Source organism: Aricia agestis, chromosome 9 (assembly GCF_905147365.1).
Source record: "Aricia agestis chromosome 9, ilAriAges1.1, whole genome shotgun sequence".
In the NCBI taxonomy this organism is placed as follows: domain Eukaryota; kingdom Metazoa; phylum Arthropoda; class Insecta; order Lepidoptera; family Lycaenidae; genus Aricia; species Aricia agestis.
The window spans coordinates 9,858,366-9,876,495 of record NC_056414.1 but is presented as its reverse complement, the minus strand read 5'-3'; the positions used below and the strand labels follow the sequence as shown (position 1 = coordinate 9,876,495).

The 18,130-nt window shown below is 38.2% G+C and overlaps 2 protein-coding genes across 6 annotated transcripts in view; one reads left to right on the top strand and one right to left on the bottom strand.

The window, feature by feature from the left end:
• Positions 1–895: 895 nt before the first annotated feature.
• LOC121730108 (prolow-density lipoprotein receptor-related protein 1-like) overlaps positions 896–18,130 on the bottom strand; it is a 22,858-nt gene continuing 5,623 nt past the window's right edge. For 2 of the 3 annotated variants that reach the window (XM_042118956.1, XM_042118959.1), the window contains exons 2-6: positions 9,709–9,820; positions 7,220–8,293; positions 6,668–6,868; positions 5,016–5,135; positions 896–1,206 (exon numbers count right to left, since the gene is read on the bottom strand). In XM_042118956.1, coding sequence (XP_041974890.1) covers positions 980–1,206; positions 5,016–5,135; positions 6,668–6,868; positions 7,220–8,237 — 1,566 coding nt within the window. In that variant the 5' untranslated portion in view covers positions 8,238–8,293; positions 9,709–9,820 and the 3' untranslated portion in view covers positions 896–979. Of the gene's footprint in view, positions 1,207–5,015; positions 5,136–6,667; positions 6,869–7,219; positions 8,294–9,708; positions 9,821–14,483; positions 14,633–18,130 lie in introns of those variants that run through there. The other variant, XM_042118957.1, reaches the window with a different exon arrangement.
• LOC121730107 (sphingomyelin phosphodiesterase) overlaps positions 14,739–18,130 on the top strand; it is a 22,830-nt gene continuing 19,438 nt past the window's right edge. For all 3 annotated transcript variants that reach the window (XM_042118952.1, XM_042118954.1, XM_042118955.1), the window contains exon 1: positions 14,739–14,965. The gene's annotated coding sequence lies outside the window, so the exon portion shown is untranslated. The remainder of the gene's footprint in view (positions 14,966–18,130) is intronic.

The following is an 18,130-nucleotide window of genomic DNA, read 5'->3' as shown; positions in this document are numbered from 1 at the left end:
CTTTACTAAATATTTCGATGGAGTTTTGGAGGGAACACAAAATGGCACGTTTCTTGAAGTTGTATCACTTGCCCACACTTGGTTTTAAGAACTCTTTACACCATGGGCGACGGGCGTACCCGTGTACTGGCAGGGGGGGGGGGGGGGGGGGGGGGGTCCGTCCAGTCCAACAACGTCCGTCAAATCAAGTTCGTAGAGCCCACATCCTGAGGATGCTCCGGTGTTGGGGCGAAACGCGCGTCGAGGTTTTGTCTACATTATTGCTTGTGTGGTGGTGGTGTTTGCAGGTTCTTGCATGCGAGTACTACGCATAGGCAGTGTGGGAAAGGAGGGATGTGCTGTACGCACAGTGATGCCAGATTGGGGGGAATCCCCCCAAATTTGGGGTTTTTTTAGGTGATGGGGGGAAAATTGGGGGGAACAATTTTTTGGGGGGATTGTTGGAGGAAAAAATGTGGGAACAGACGGCGAAATCTAAGTACTATGGTCCCGTTTTTACCCTTTGGTTACGACTTATGGAACCATAAAAATGATCAAGGAGCTCGCGAAGATGCTGATTCTGTAAAGATTGGACGCTATTGCAGAAATAGTGTACATTCATCGTATCCATTTGTGAAATTCCCATTCATAATGAACAAAAATTTTCTTTTATAATTTGTGGGGGGATTTTTCTTGAAATCCAGAATTTTCGGGGGATTTCGTGGAACACTTGGGGTGAAACCGAGTTGGCCGTCTGGCAACCCTGTGTACGCATGCCTATTATGCGTACACTCACTTATTCACTAAGGTTAAGGTTTATTTCGCGGAATATTGTTAAAAATAATAACAAACTAAATTTTTTTTTAGTATGAGAAATAAAAAAAAACCGTTTTTTTTTTCAAAAATTATATTTACTTATATCATCTTTTTAAGATAGGAAAATACGTTGAGATGAGAGGATAATAATTATGTGGGCAGTAAGTGATTTCTGCTAATTTGATCAAGAACAATTTAATTCGTCCGTGTTATCACCACAATCGTTTCTACCATCACATCTGGCAGAGGACGGGATGCACCGATTGTTCTTGCAGCGTATCTCGTGGGTTCCGCACGCGGCGCAACCGCTGGGCTCGTCGCTTTGGTCGTCGCAGTCCGGCACCCCATCACAGAACCGAACCGACGGTATACATTGACCGTCGTTACATGTGAACTGGTGCTCGGGGCATTCTGAAAAATATATTTTGCTTGTTAATAATGATCGAACCGTGACCGAACGAACCAATTTAAGAGATTTACGATCTGAATAATCGTAGTCAAATGTGTACCACTTTTCGACCATAATACCTACTTGACAATAAGGTTTTAAAGTTGCTCGGTTCTGTCGATCCTATTTGAAAAAGATACACAGAAACATAAACAACAAATGATATAAATAATGCCAAAATAAAGAAGGTCACTGGTTAACTCGATAGAGTCCCCGTTAGTCGTTACGTCTAGTTGACTACGGTAACCCCGTTCTGTACCTAAACGGTACCTACTCCACTGATGTTTTTTTATTAAAAAATTGTGGCCGTCTATGGACTGTTCGTCCATATCCTTTTTTTGTTATTTTATTATTTAGATTTTTCGCACCAAGGATAATTGAAATACTATTATGAATTTTAATTAATTGTGGTCCATCCTTTCGTTCGCCAGCTCGGACGTCGGTTGCGGGAATCGGGTAAAGATCCCCGCTCCGGGGCGTACCTGGCCCAACACGTCTCCCTAGCCATTCAGCGCGGTAACGCGGCCAGTGTGATGGGGACATTTGAGCACGGTACGCTGCGGGGTGGCCTTTTTGATTAAGATTTTTAGTTTTCCCTTTTTTTTTAGTGTAATTATTATCATTGTTAAATTATTTATATTTATGTTTCTGTAGATTATTGTTATTGTTAATTTTATATTCTGAATAGTGTACCTAATTATCTTTAAATTTATCGTATTTAGATTTAACATATATTTGTAGATTTTATTTTCATGCTTATAAATCTATATAACATGAAAAAATGATTTTTCTGTAAGCAATATATGTATATTGCTTACAGAAAAATCATTTTTTCATGTTATATAGATCTTCCGATTTCCTTAGATTTTATGCTGCTCCACCCTTTGCCTTTAGATGTTGTGACATTGGCTTGGTGGAGAGGGGTCACTCAAGCTGGGTGGAGTTTCTAGGGTGTTAAAGAGATAACGTTCTGTGTCGAATCTACCCGCCATGTGGCTTAGGACTTTATCATTCCTGTATTTTTATGTTATAATCTTTTATGTGTTCGGTTGACACCTCCGTGGCTCTTTTTATGAAGCTTGCCACAGCGTCTCCATCAGTGTCAGTGTAATAGACACAGGTGTTAGTGTGCCTGGATATGGCTACAACTGCATGAGGAACGCTGTCATGGATTGCCAGCTTTCGGGACTTGGTCTGTATGATGATCACCGAGGGACTCGTTAATCCATGAGCTTCATGGATTGTGAGGACGCGAGAGTCCGTTCCCGATCCATAGCCTGTATTAGTGAGGGCTGCTTTCTCCTCTTGTGTGTGGACAAGATACAGGGTATTTAGATCGGTTTTAGGTATTCTCGCTCCTGTATACTTCATTAGCTTTAGGGACTGCACAATTTCCTTCGATGAATAGATGTTATTATAGACCATGCTTAAGGCGTATGCCACATCCATAGGGCTCGTGTGTGTGCAAGACAACTCCTGGGTGATGCTGGTTACCAGGTTTGGACGAGTGTAATTAAGTTTAAAGAGGTTTTCACGCTCTATAAGCGGGAGTTGGTTAATATCTCCAATGAGGATGACATCGTTGGCGCCTGTTAACTGATTCGCCATGACGATTGAGCCGAAATGGTTCATGAGGGCCTCGTCAACTATCAACCTTTTGTAGGTTTCTTTTGTCCCATTTACCAGCAAAGAGGCCATGCTACGAACTTTATCTTTAACTTTGTTGCCAGTTCGTAGCGATAGCCTTTGCTTTAGATCCTCGGCTGCTTCGATTGTCGTTGTTATTATAACGTCTGTTTCCTCATTGAAGTTATTAATGATCCAAGTTGTCTTCCCACATCCAGGAACCCCATTGACCCACGAGTAGTTGATAGGTTTCGCGAATATATCCCAGTCCATGCTGGATTCGGGGTCCCCAGATAGGACTTCTGCCATTTCTAGTATCCTGTCTTCCAGCATTATTCTGGTACATTCCGCTATTACCAGTATTGGATCCTCAGATTTTGTGATAAATTTGAGTGTTCCCGTGCGTTTTGTCTCATCCTCGTCCAGAACCACGAATCCGCAGTCGGCACTTAATGCCGCCATATACTGCCCTGTCATCGCCCCGGCAATTATTGTGGAGGTGACATTGTCGTATATGGCAGCTTTTGCATCCTCGAGTCTCACTTCTAACAGCTTTTGATTTTTCCGCTGATAGGCCTGCATGATCTTATTGCAGGTCAAGAGCTTTATGGTCTTATTTGCTCTTATTATCGCCTGGAACTCGAGGAAGGCATTTATTATATGATCTTCGGGGTTCTGGGCCAGTCTGAGTTTTGGCGGGAGCACTTGCCCGAGATCGGCCCTATATCTTTTATTTTTATTTGCCGGTGTTTGTGTAGATGGTTCCCTCAAAAAAGCCTCCATTGCTAAAGCATGCCGATTTGTTTGTGACGAAGCCTTGATCCGAGAAAGGGTGTTTTTATTCTCGATCATTCTTTCACGATGAAGTACTTTTTTGATGGAGCCCACAAACGCTTTTAATTTGGCCGTTGAGTTTAGAGACTTCTTAATTTCATTTTTATCTCTCTCTTTCTCATCCTCTTTTTTGTTCTCCCGTGATGCTTGGAGTCGTTCACTTGCGGAGGATGAGTTCGCCTTATTGCTGGGTTGGGACGCTGCTGGCTGATCATCACGATTCTTTTTGAGGAAGCTTAGGTCATCCCCTCTGTTCTCGTAGACGATTATCTCATGATGTTTTGAGGCTTTTACTATTCCATCGTAATTTGCAGCCCTGCCTTTGTCCTGTCCCAGTGACATGGCGTCTACGCTGATTATGCGTGGGGTGGTAACATGCCCGTTCAAAAGCTGTTTGCGCGTCCCATTCGAATACTGTTATCGTTTTGGTGTCTGATTTCAGTATTCTGCATGGTTGGCCAGCGAAGGTAGTTGTTGGGAGAGCTAAATATTTGCTCATTTTCATGTTCGTCTTTGATGTACTTCCGTTTAGGATTGCTGCTAGTCCCGGTGAGATGTTGACGTGGTTGGGAGTGCTAAGACGGCTGTATGTATGGCAACTCCACTGATGTTTTAAACCTTCTGAATCTTCTACTTTAGATATTGGTAATATCGCTCGACAGTAACATTTATAAATTTATCAAAACATACTTACTTACCTAATATTTATCGGACACGAGTCACGACTGACAAGACGTTTTAATTTATTTTATCATAGAATTTAGTAGGTTAATAGCCATGTAGTTATAATTAACTTTAATAATGTACCGCCACCGGGTAAGTAATAAGTAGGAAGGTACTTAGTATGGGGTGATTACTTGATTAGGCAAGGGTGACGCGCACCACGGAGTGGCCGCGGCAGTGCCCTGCCTTAGCCGGAATACTCGGGGTAGCAGTGTGGGGACACTGCTGCTCATTGCACCGAGTTCCAGAGAGAGCCGTGATGCGCATGGTGCTCCTGCACATCGCGGCCCACGTGTGGGCTTTTCTAGGCCACCCCGCGGGACGACCTTGAAAAGTCTACATGCTTTGATGAGTCTGCGAGACTCGGAGAACCACTGGTAGAGTTGCGTTGGGTTAATCGTGCCCGTGACTGTGCCTAGGCGGGGAGTGAAGCACCATGGGGTTTTAGTGGGTAGTAGGTACCTTATAATGTTCACATTTGCAGAGTACCCTGTCTTGTCATAGCGTTCAATTCTCTTCTCATACAAAAAGTTTGGTGCTACAAAGCCTTTTTATTGGAAATAGATCGATTAGGACTACGGCGACTTACCAGCTGTGCAGTTGAGTTCGTCGTAGCCATCCCAACAGTCTACATATCCGTCGCATAATTTTCTATTTGGAAAACAAGACATTAGCTGGCTGCACCGAAAATGTGTTTTGAGATCACATTCTGAAAATAAAATGAAACACGTATTTATAATAATTTTTATACGAATTAATGTTAGGAAGAGAATAGATCATCAACGCCATAACTAAGGTCACTTTGGACGGTCACTCATTTACCATCAATGTGAGTACTGGGTAGTGCCACTGCCCCAGGGCTGGAGCTACAGTCAAATTTGAGGTAGGGCAGCATTGCAGCTTGCAAATAGGGCGGAAGTAAAAATTTTATGGAGCACGGCTCGGGAGCTCCTAAATCAATCACCATATATATACATTTTGCCTTGTACATTTTTTTTATCCCAAGACCCAAACCAATTAACAAACAATTTAAAAATAAAAAAATACTCTAGCTAAGGCCGTGCACTGCCGGCTGCTACCTATCTATACTTCTATACTAATATTATAAAGCGAAAGAGTTTGTTAGTTAGTTTGTTTGTTTGAACGCGCTAATCTCAGGAACCACTGTTCCGATTTGAAAAATTCTTTCAGTCTTAGATAGCCCATTTACCGAGGAAGGCTATAGGCTATATTTTATCACGCTAAGACTAATAAGAGTGAAGAAATAGAGGAAAACGTGGAAAAAACGGCTCTATACTAATATTATAAGGCGGAAGAGTTTGTTAGTTTGTTTGTTTGAACGCGCTAATCTCAGGAACCACTGTTCCGATTTGAAAAATTATTTCAGTGTTAGATATCCCATTTATCGAGAAAGGCTATAAGCTATATTTTATCACGCTAAGACTAATAAGAGCGAAGAAATAGAGGAAAATGTGGAAAAAACGGGGGAAAATTATTTGAAAGGGCTTATTTGAACGCGCTAATCTCAGGAACTACTGATCCGATTTGAAAAATTGTTTCAGTGATAGATAGCCTATTTATCGAGGAAGGCTATAGGCTATATTTTATCACACTACGACTAAAGCGAGCGAAGAAATAGAGGAAAATGTGTAAAAAACGGGAGAAATTATATGAAAGGGCTTATTTGAAAGCGCTAATCTCAGGAACTACTAGTCCGATTTGAAAAATTCTTTCAGTTTTAGATAGCCCATTTATCGAGAAAGACTGTAGGCTATATTTTATCACGCTAAGACTAATAGGAGCGAAGAAATAGAGGAAAATGTGGAAAAAACGGGGTAAATTATATATAATTGCTTATTACGAGTATCTTAAGAACTACTGGATCAATTTTTACTTGGCAAACATGAAGAATAGACCACGTGAAGGGACATAGGCAATTTTTTGCGAAAAATGTACGGTTAAGTGAAATTCCTAAATTACGCGGCCGAAGCCGCGCGGAACAGCTAGTACTATAATATATAAGTTACTCTATGCCGGCTGCCTACTTAAATGATAGTGGACTACGTAGGATTAATTTACTTATTTGTTAAATTTAACACAAAATAATATATTTTTTATATTAAGTATTTTAACATCAGCTATTTTTATAGCTCTGCATGGTCTACCTACTCTACCATGCGTAGTACCAGACGTTTATTTTTACTTTTTAGCCGGTGCTAAAAAAAACATTTGAAGACTCACCACAGTTAATTTCATCAGATCTGTCGTAGCACTGCACGTAGCCGTCGCACCGGGCCTCCAGAGGCACACACAGACCATTCTTGCACCGCCAGTGTTTCGGCGAACAAGTCACCGGGTTGATTTGCCGACACACTCGGGCACCATGGCTCCTATCTACCAGATGACATGCTTCAGTCTCTAAGGCACATAAACCTCCACAGCCTGAAAAAATAAATAGATCAAAAGTAAATATCGTAAATAGTAGCAAAACTGATAAACCCAAAAGTTAAAAAGCTCAAAACTGGTAAAGAATTTTACAGGCAAAGAATTAAAAAAAAATTGGAGTCTGTAAAAGTTGATACCTTATCAATTTATCTCAGAGAGGGAGTTAGAGAGGCCATACGTGTACGCGCTCGTATAAAGAGTACACGTATGGCAAGTAGCCAAGTGTGTATTTTCCCTATCGAATAAGACTTGAAAAACCAAACAGTAGTAATAATTAAGGAATAGCTAATAGGCATTGAAACGTAATCCTAGTTACTGTTACGTTAGTCTGATTATGTGGGATATTACCTGTGGGATCATCCATGTCCGCCGCAACTCTACAATACGAAGTCCCGCTAGTTTCATTCAGCATACAAATCTCATTAGTTTGGCACGAGCAAAATTTTTGACTCAAGTCTCTATTGTTGATATTCGATTTCTTTACCTCCTCCTTACTCAAGTTTTTCCGGTAAGTTCTAATGTTTTCGCGTAGCTTCGTTATGACGGTATTTGTTTTAGAATAATTTGAGGTAGAGATCAGTAAAGTTTGTTCGGTGACGGCCGCACTCGTGCTGGCTTCTACCGCCGGCGACGTCGCCGGTCCGTCGCTGACTATAGCCGACGTCGTCTCGTTGAACATTATATTAGTTGGCACTACATTTGTACTAGTACTATTAGCGTTCAATAAATTTGGAGAAGTAAAATTAACTAGAATTAAGCTTATCACTACGATAGCTACAATCATAAGACTTATTGAGCACGCCTGAATCTGAGTCCGCTTCTTCTTCGGACTATCCGTCAAGGCAAAGTTTACGATACATCGCAGTCCTTTCAGACTTTTTCTCAGTCGTCTGCCTCCACACGGGGACCGACTGTATTCAGCGTTCACGTACTTGGTACGAAAATTGCCATCAAGTTGCTCGGAGATGGTGGGAATATGGGAATTTTCAATTCTAGCAGCGTTATCGTCAAAGTTTGTTGCAGGTATTTCTTGATTAGAAGAGAAAGGCTTCGATATGGAATAGACATGACTGTCATCGCTGTTCTGTCGGTATGACTCCTTCTGCTTGTTACCTTTCGGCGTGGAATGCTTGCAGGGTACGAAAAAAGTGTCCGGAGAGGTAAGCTGGTAGTTTCTGACTTTTCCCCGGCAAGTGTAACAATATTTGACTCCCCTAGTTTCCGACAGCGGCGCATTGATGATGGTTTTCCTTAAATTACTGTCAGACCAAATTTGGGAGGTATATAGCGGCTCCCAAGTGGACGAACTGTCGTGGCTGCAGTATGCTGGTTCGCTAAAGCTCAAACTGTTGTGCGGTAATGTCATACTGTATCATCTTCGTCTCATCTTCAATTTCAAATAAAAATATTTTATTTATTTACCTGTAAAAAACAAAAGTTCTGGTTACCAGCAGTAAATTTACCTACTCAGTAGGCTTGACACACGAGTCATTAGGTACAATACAGGCCACTGAATTTAATTTCGCAATGACCATTACCGATTTTGTATTCATGTTGTGTTAGTATTTGCATCCCCTTTGGGACAGTCTGGACGACGGACGTGGTCAACCTTGGCAAAATTACTCTCTAACCAGCTCTGACTGGTGCAGGTAAACGTAATAGTGAACTTTACCAAAAAGTTTTTATACTCTCTTGCATTTTGAATGACGGGAAATTCCTCTCTCTCTCTCTAAACTCTACCTAACACGTTGTCGCGTATTGAATAAATTGCAGCAGAAAATTAAAGAACTGTTTAAACAATACCAGTTTACTGTATTGTATGTAGTTAAAAGCCAATGAATATAGAGCCGAAAACTTCTTCTAAAACAAAATTAAACATGACTAAATTAATTCAAAAAAGCTTTTTCTAAAACGAAATTAAACATGACTAAATTAATTCAAACTACTTTATTTCATTATCAATCATCATCAATTAAGACGCAGTAGGTATTTAAAATTAAGCTTCATTAAACTTGATATGCTGTGAGGGTGCCCAATTATCTGTGAAATTAAGGGAAAACTTACAAATTTAGTCATTATGCACTTGTTTAGAGAGGGTTGAGGGGGTTGAGCTAAAACTCAAGACTTTAATGAGAGAAATTTAACGATATTTAGTATAATTTATCAAATATGCATAGTAATTTAAAATAAGTGTGTGTAATATTGAGCAAGTAATTTATGAGATAACTAAGATTATTTTATTTAATTACATGCAAGCATAATATTAATAAAATGCGGTGCCAAATTAGATAAAGAAATCTCGAAGGTAACCGCTAAAATATGCCGGGTTTTACCCACTTACCGCTGACTGCGATTTGCATACTAAAGCTGATATTATGTAAAAGCTCATAATTCACCGACTGATAAAACGATCTAAGGTTACTTTCTGAAACGCTATAAACCAATACTGACAAATAGTTAATGTTTCATTTTTTTAACTCAAATCTTAAGTTTTTAATAACTCACCTACAGGCGTTAATCTTCAAAGGCCGGCATGTAATTTTCTAAGTGCACTACTTTACTTATTGTCACGAGGAAGGCTGCGGCACGTCCGATATCTCAAAGGTACAGGCGGTGTGGAAGTACAGTTGCCAGTGGCAACGCACAAACAACTTTCCATAAAACTTCCAGTCTACGGTACAGTCGATGCCCTCTAATAAACGGCCGCCTTCCTCTCTACGCGGAATGGGTTAGGCGGTCGCTTTTTGTAGGGCAGCGACTGTACAATTAACCGGCGAGAGGGATGAACATATAGGGGAGCTGCGCGCGGGACAGGGATACAAAATGGGGTAGCTCACCGATGATTAAGCTCCAGTCGTGCTCATCCAACGGTGACGGTTGCAACTGCCGACATCTGTTCACAACACCCTTCGTCCGTATGCACTGGGACTGCATGTGGGCATTTTGCACCTATAAAAAATCCAAAATAAAGTTTAGCTAGGTCTGGCCTCTATGATAAGTACGGTCAAAGGCAGATCCGGTTTACCACTTTTCGCCCTCATTTTTCTGCAATAAGGTTCAATAGCAGACCGGATACGTCTTCAGCTGTAAGCGATATCTGGGGGCACGGCAGTGCCCCCGCCAAGTCGAGCAAAAAAGCGGCACGGCCGTACCATCCTTTTCTCGAACCAATTCAGGCTCTTTTTGACTCCCTATAACTTCATTGTGGATAAACGAACAAGCCTGAATTTTCAGTTGTTAAGCAAGCATTGTATAAACACGGTATATTTAAAATTTTATTCAATTTGAACGAGTAGTTTAAGAGCTGTAACTTGTTAAAGTTTCTTAATTTTGTCACTGACTGACCGATCACCAAAAGTCTAAGGCACTTGCTACACACTAGCAGACATAGAACCTTCAAACTTAGAATATAATTAGTGTTTAGTGTCTAAATCAAGGGAAAATTCAAATATTTCAACATTTCTGTCCAGTTTTCTAGATACACTAACTTCGTAAATAACTTTGTAATCCCATATAAATGTATAGGATTACAAAGTTAGATTTGCGGTTTATGAATCATTGTACCCGTACCATCAATATCTCCGGTTTGTCGCCGGTAGAGAGATATTTAGCTAGTGTTTAGTGTCTTAATTAAGGGAAAACCTAATAAACATTTCATAATTACTGTCCAGTTTTCTTCTTCTTTCTCTAACTTGAAACTTCGTGAATAACTTTGTAATCCCATATACATATATTATAAGATTACAAAGTTACATTAATAGCAATTTATGAATCATTGTACCGGTACCATCGATATTTCCGTACGTATATTCGAAGGAGTAATAGTCGTAGATAAGTATCTATATATATATGAAGCACTAGCTTTGCCCGCGGCTTCGCTCGCGTGGAATAGGCTACTTGACCTATATTCAATTTCATTGAACAAATACATATTTCTAGTAGAACTTGGCCTAGGAAACCGTATTTCACCCTTATCATCAAATAAAAGCTTATGATTAATAAATAAAGTCGATTTGAAAATATGATTTTATGAAAATAGGATTTGTACTGACGAAAATGCTTTTGCGGTACTTCCGAATTGGATGTGACGTCATTCTATTCGTAATTTAATATCTTTTATCTATCGCGCTCGTTATATGTAAGTTTATTTGTACATAAATAATAAAAATAAGCCTAGAAAGATATGTAAAATATATTTTCTTGAATAATTCAAATAAAACATCAGTTTTATAAATTATCTCCATTTATTGTAGACGGGAAATGAAATGGCCAAAACTTTTCTCCAAAAGTTTTCAACATTACAAATGGTTTCTAAATTCCTATTTAATTCTTTTATCATTTTTGGGCACTTTTAGACGCGTACATTTAGCATATAAAAAAATGTTCAATAAAGAGAGCTTAAAATACAAAACGTATGACGTCACACTATGGCGGACAGTGTTTTCGGCGCCATATATAAGGCATATTTTTCAATTAACATTTTTATGGGTTTCTACTGTGTAAAATATTAAAATATTAGTTCTTTTTGTAATAATGAATGATTATGAAGCGATTAGCATGAAGAAAAAAATGAGGTCAAGTAGCCTATTCAAAAATCGCGTAAAATACGAATATTCTTGCAAACCTCATTTGGAAACCTGACGTTTTTCCAAGACCAAAAGAAGCCTATGTTACTCTTCATTCTTTCAACTAAGTCTAGTCAAAAATTGTTAGATATTGTCCTTCCTTCACGGCCTAGGGAAGCAACCAATCGACTTGATTTTTGACGTAGACTTAAGTAGCCTATGTTACTCTTCATCCTTTCAACTGAAAGGATGAAGAGTAACATAGGCTACTTTTGGTCTTGGAAAAACGTCAGGTTTCCAAAGGAGGTTTACAAGAATATTCTTATTTTACGCGATTTTTGAATTCCACGCGAGCAAAGCCGCGGGCAAAAGCTAGTGCTTCATATATATAGATACCTATATCTACAACTATTACTCCTTCGAATATATGTACGGAAATATCGATGGTAAAGATACAATAATTCATAAATAGGAATTATTGTAAAACCCTGTAATCTTATACATGTATATGGGATTGATTCCAAAGTTATTCACGAAGTTAGAGAAAGAAGAAGAAAACTGGACAGTAATTATGAAATGTTTATTAGGTTTTCCCTTAATTAAGACACTAAATACTAGCTAGATATCTCTCTACCGACGATAAACCGGAGATATTGATGGTACGGGTACAATGATTCATAAACCGCAAATATAACTTTGTAATCCTATACATTTATATGGGATTACAAAGTTATTTACGAAGCTAGTGTATCTAGAAAACTGGACAGACATTTTGAAATATTTGAATTTTTCCTTGATTAAGACACTAAACACTAATTATATTCTAAATTTGAAGGTTCTATGTCTGCTAGAAGTGCCTTAGACTTTTGGTGATCGGTTAGTCAGTCAGTCAGTCAGTCAGTGACTAAATTAAGAAACTTTAACAAGTTACAGTTCTTAAACTACTGGTGCAAATTGTATGAAATTTTAAATATACCGTGTTTATACAATGCTTGCTTAGTAACTGAAAATTCTGGCTTGTTGCTTTATCCACAATGAAGTTATAGGGGGTCAAAAAGAGCCTGAATTGGTTCGAGAAAAGTATGGTACGGCCGTGCCGCTTTTTTGCTCGACTTAGACTTAGACATATTATGTACTTACGTACATAATATTACGCCAGTTACGCCAGTATTATAGTACTCTGTGATAATATTAATTGATAGCGACCTTCATTGAGAAGTTGGTTTCCAGAACTTTTGTAGCTTTCGCAGTTTTAAATTACCTTTTGACCTCACTTTATATAGGTATACGCCTCAGAACAGGAAAATAAGGTATTGCGTATACCTAATAATTAGTAATTTGTTTTTTTTTTCCAATTATACTATATATTGTAGTATAAGGCCAAGGTAGGTAACCAAAATCTTGTTGCCTATTGACTCGGAATTTCTAATTAATATTTAACTGCTAATATAATTAACATAAAGGTATAATAATAGATCATAATAAATTAATATTTATCACAAATTGAGTTCATGGCCTAATCCAATAATTAATTGATCCAAATTTGGTTATAATAATCATAATAAATACTGTATTTTATAAAAAGATAAAACCTACTTCAAAATTGAGATTTAAAACTTCCTATCTCCAAAACTACTGAACCGATTTTGATGAAACTTGCACTAAGTTGAACAATACCTAGTACAACAAAAAAAGAATTACTGAAATCGGAATAGTAGTTCCAGAGATATGCGAACACAAACATAAAAACATACATACATACATACATACACTTTTGAAATTTGGCACATTTGTTCAGACGCTGATATAGACTAAGATAAGATATACGAAAATTGGGCAGTTCTGGAATTAATATTCCCAGCAGTTTAATAAAGATGAAGATAAGTCTAAAGAGTTCTGTTGATCGCCTTTGCATAATATAAAACCGGCCAAGTGCGAGTTGGACTCGCCCATGAAGGGTTCCGCAGCAGCAATAAGGTTTATTTTTGTGAAATTAAGAGGTTTTTGATTTATTTTCATATTTCAGTTGATTTCATGAAAGTTAAATTAAGGTTTACCATTTATGACGTATAAAAAAAACTACTGGCTAGATCTTGTCCGAACCAATTTTCGTTGGTAGTTTTTGTAGTAATATACATCATATATTTTTTTAGACTTATCATGCCCCTACTTTAGAAGTTAGAGGGGGGGGGGAGGGGACACACATTTTACCACTTTGGAAGAGTCTCTCTCGCAATCTATTCAGGTTAGAAATAAATGACATTAGAAACCTCAATAAGATTTTTGAAGACTTATCCATAGATACCCCACGCATAGGTAAAATGAAAAAAATTTTTTTGTTTCAGTTGTATCTATGGGGACTCCTAAAATTTTTAATATTTTTTCAATATTATAAATATTATAATATAATTTATAATATATTAAGTGCAAGGCATGTTACAGACTTATGACCGTATACGTATTATGTACACAACAACATTTTGTAGGATACCCCCAATTCCTAGTGGAACTAGGTAGTATATTGGTGCCAAGTTCAACATTCACCTTGCCAACAGAAATGTGCTAAATTATGAACTTGAACTTCGTGCAATTTTATTTTAGGGTTAAGGTTGTTTTCAAGTTTGTCTGACTGCGGCTTTCCGCAACATGGGGTTCCCATATTGCGGAAAGCCGCAAACTACTTATTCGTATACAGGGTGTAACAAAACTTAGTGATAATACTTTAGGATGTGTAAGTGTTACGTGTAGCGTTACGTGTAACGTGTACCAAATTTTTTTTCACCTTAATATGGGCAAGCGCCTCAGCGTCACGAGTTTCCCGATACAAAAGTGAAAAAAAATTTGGTCTTTCCGGTGCCAATTTCACAGTGAACTCTCTACGAGGAACACTTACACACCCTAAAGTATTATCACTTAGTTTTGTTACTTCCTGTATATCTAAAATTCAAGTCATCCAAGACGCGTAGTAGTTACTGATACGTATATGACAAATCTGAGGTCAGGAATAAAGTAAACAGTGTCCAATATGCCATTGAAAAAGATCATACCTACAGCATTTTGTATGCAGTTTGATCGATAAAAATGTTCTAGCCATCTCTCTGAAATCTGAATACGCTACATTTTAACACCAAAACTTAGGTTTCCGCTAGTGCACTTTGGATGGTCGGAGTGCACCCGTGAGCTGCGTCTCGGATGCTGCGGTGTGCATCGCCGCAGCGCGAGTGACTGGAGGAGCGGAGTATGCTGCGACAGCTCCGTCACAACACGGAAAGGCACAACAGTGTATGCGCGCGCCGCGGTCGCTCGTCAGTCGTCGCATATCTCAGTGGTCGGGAAAACGGCCGTCCGTACGCGCGTTGTTGCCAGCCACGCAATTTCTCTTGAAAACGATTAGTATGTGAATGCGAATTTTTTATTTGCCGAGCACGAAAACTAGTGAAATGTTATTGTTGGCACGCTGATCCGCGCTTTTCCCCCGGTCTCACTTTTACGAGCTACATGTTGATTCATTGGATTTCGATTTTTTGAGGTGAGTGCTGTAAATTTAATTAATAAGCGACCGGATAACTGTAAAGCAGTAGACGGCTCGTTCACTCGACTCGAGGAAAGTCTGTGAATTTCTAATTTTTGCGAGCTGCTGCACCAATTTTGATATTGTCAAACATTTAGCAGAATCATAACTAGTGTTGCAGTAGTAACTACATCGTGTGGACTACTGGAATGCATTCAATAATAAAGAAGGAACTAATAATATATTCAAAGAGCCACTGCTTTACTGACTACCTGCTTTCTTCGCCTTATAAGTTTCGATGTAAATCGTCTTAATATTAGGTTGTTTCTTGATAGTTTATATAATCTTTGTAGACGTGCGTATATATAATATAGCTACTGGCTTGTGGCTACTGTCGTTCACAAAAAATAAATTGGCCAGCTGAGCGGTGAGCCAATGACCCAGTTCGAAAAACTAGTCTCCGCACATTTGAAGGCTTAAAATATTATTTGAGTTTGAGCAATACACACGGGCAAGTAAACAAATATGACCCTTTTCAAGTATACAGGCATTAAATAATGTTTACTTTCTATTACCGTCTTTAACGTAATTCATAGGTTTGACCACAAAGTTCGCACACAAAATTTTAAATTTCTTTTTAAACATTATTTTCGTCGTGCTGTAGTTAAGTAAGATGAAGTTTTGTTGAGCTAAAATCAGTATTTTTTATAAAATTTATATAAAGTTATTGATGTCAACAGTACCTAATTACCTATATCTAGTGCTACAGTTCCTCTTTACTCGTTTAGGTTAAGAACTTGTTTGTAGGTAAACAACAATATTATTATGATAATAATTGATAAATAATAATCGCAACAATATGAAATTTTCTGTAGGAAAAACGGCTACATATAATCATTATTCAGATAACGAAATTATATATCTAATAGTCCAGGATCCCTAGAACAATTTTTTTACCCTAAACTATCAAGCTAATTTTTTGATAAGACGAACAACAATTTTATCTGCGAAAAATCTCGAAAGTGGTAGGCGGTAGCTAACAGAGATAGAAAGGATTTCATACTTTGATTTGATGGTCCCAACATATTATGGATTGTTCTATTTGTACGACAATGTTACTCTTAAATTACATAACGATTAACCTATCAACATACAAAAAATCAGATGGCTAGGGTTCCGTTTTAGGGTTCTGTAGTCAACTAAGTTTTGTTGATTACAGAACCCTAAAATCAAAATAAAGCTACTCACAAAAAATTTGCTTGATAGTAACAAAAAAAAAATGTTCAAGGGATCCCTGACTATAAATATATATACGTAGGAGAGCCATGCTTCAGCACGAATGGGCCGGCTCGACCGGAGAAATACCACGTTCTCACAGAAAACCGGCGTGAAACAGCGCTTGCGCTGTGTTTCGCCGAGTGAGTGAGTTTACCGGAGGGAGGCCCAATCCCTACCCCATTCTCTTCCCTACCCTCCCCTATTCCCTTCCCTTCCCTACACTCCCCTATTACCCTATTCCCTCTTAAAAGGCCGGCAACGCACTTGCAGCTCTTTTGATGCTGCGAGTGTCCATGGGCGACGGAAGTTGCTTTCCATCAGGTGGCCCGTTTGCTCGTTTGCCCCCTTATTTCATAAAAAAATTACAATAATGAGCAAAACCGACGTCGAGGCTTGCCATACGTGTATCCCAAATAGCAAATTAACAGCAGAATTATCAATGTGGAATATATCTATCTAGGTACTATACTACTAATTTGTACCCTAAAGTGACCCATTCACTATTCTGCATAAGCCGGCGGACGGCATGGCAAGGCGGCCTGCCGTGAATGGGCCCTTTTATGATGATTGTTTTTGCAGTCAATGAACCTATAGGTAGAATCACAGATTATTATTTAATATTTATTAAAATGAATAGTGGTAGGACAGCGAATGCAAAACACAATATTATGTCGTCTGTACCTTACCTGTGCAGAAGTTAAGTATAGGTACCTCGTTTTTAGGAAAGTCTATGAGAACAGATGAAAGTCAATTTCGGCGTGCAGCCTCTTTTTCAGTTTCCTCCCATGTGGCGTTCTCAGATCTTTTTGCCTGCTATAAAATACGTACAAAATACAAATAAGATATACCTACTGCGCAACGGAAATGCTTAATTCAATGTAAATTTGTGCTCGTAAAACATTTATTGCAAAATAAATTAGTGACTTCCGATTCTACTGAATAAACTACAGCAGTATATTAATTGAAATTCGCGAAAGACATCGAATGAGAAGTATTTTCCTTCACTGACGAAATTGTACAACATAATTATTGTGTTGTCAATAAATCGACTTATTTAATTTTGCTTTAATTATTAATCTTATCTTATATCTTTAAACGAGCAATTCTTGTATATATATATATATATATATATATATATATATATATATATATATATATATATATATATATATATATATATATATATATATATATATATATATATATAGTGGTCTAGTGCTTAGAGCGTCGCTCTCGACTCCGGAGGTCGTGGGTTCGTATCTATAAAATAATACGACACACACACATGTAGCAATGATTTTGGCTAGAGGTCGTGATTCGGAAATAGCTAAATATGTCGACAGGCCGCGCCGGGTACAATGCACAATGGCATAATGCTATATGTATTTATGTAATCAAAATAACTAATAATGTATCTAGAGCATAACTATATTGTAAACTAACTAGACGTCTGGATCAGAGCATGACTGACGACAGTAGGTTAAGATAAATAAATGGAAGGCGAGAGGAAAGATATTGCAACAAATTAGTCGAATAAAAAATAGTTATCGCCAAACACGTCGATGGCGAATAGTTATAAAACCATAAATTCCTTCGAGACGGAGGAGTTCTGGCCGATTGGAGTCGTCTACAGGAGGTTCCGAGGACGACTTCCGAACATGTCGCGCCCCACGTCACAAAAAATACGTGTTTAAGACTAACATACATAACATATAAACTAAAGCTAACACTAGTTTATATGTTATGTATGTTAGTCTATAAGGTATATATAATATGGGCCAAGATGCCTGATTTAAATAAATAAATAAAAAATAAAATAAAAATAAATAAATACCATAATAATACCAGGTTTCTCATAAGTCTGTCCTCAACGAAGATGCAAGCGAAATTATCTCGTTAACCTTA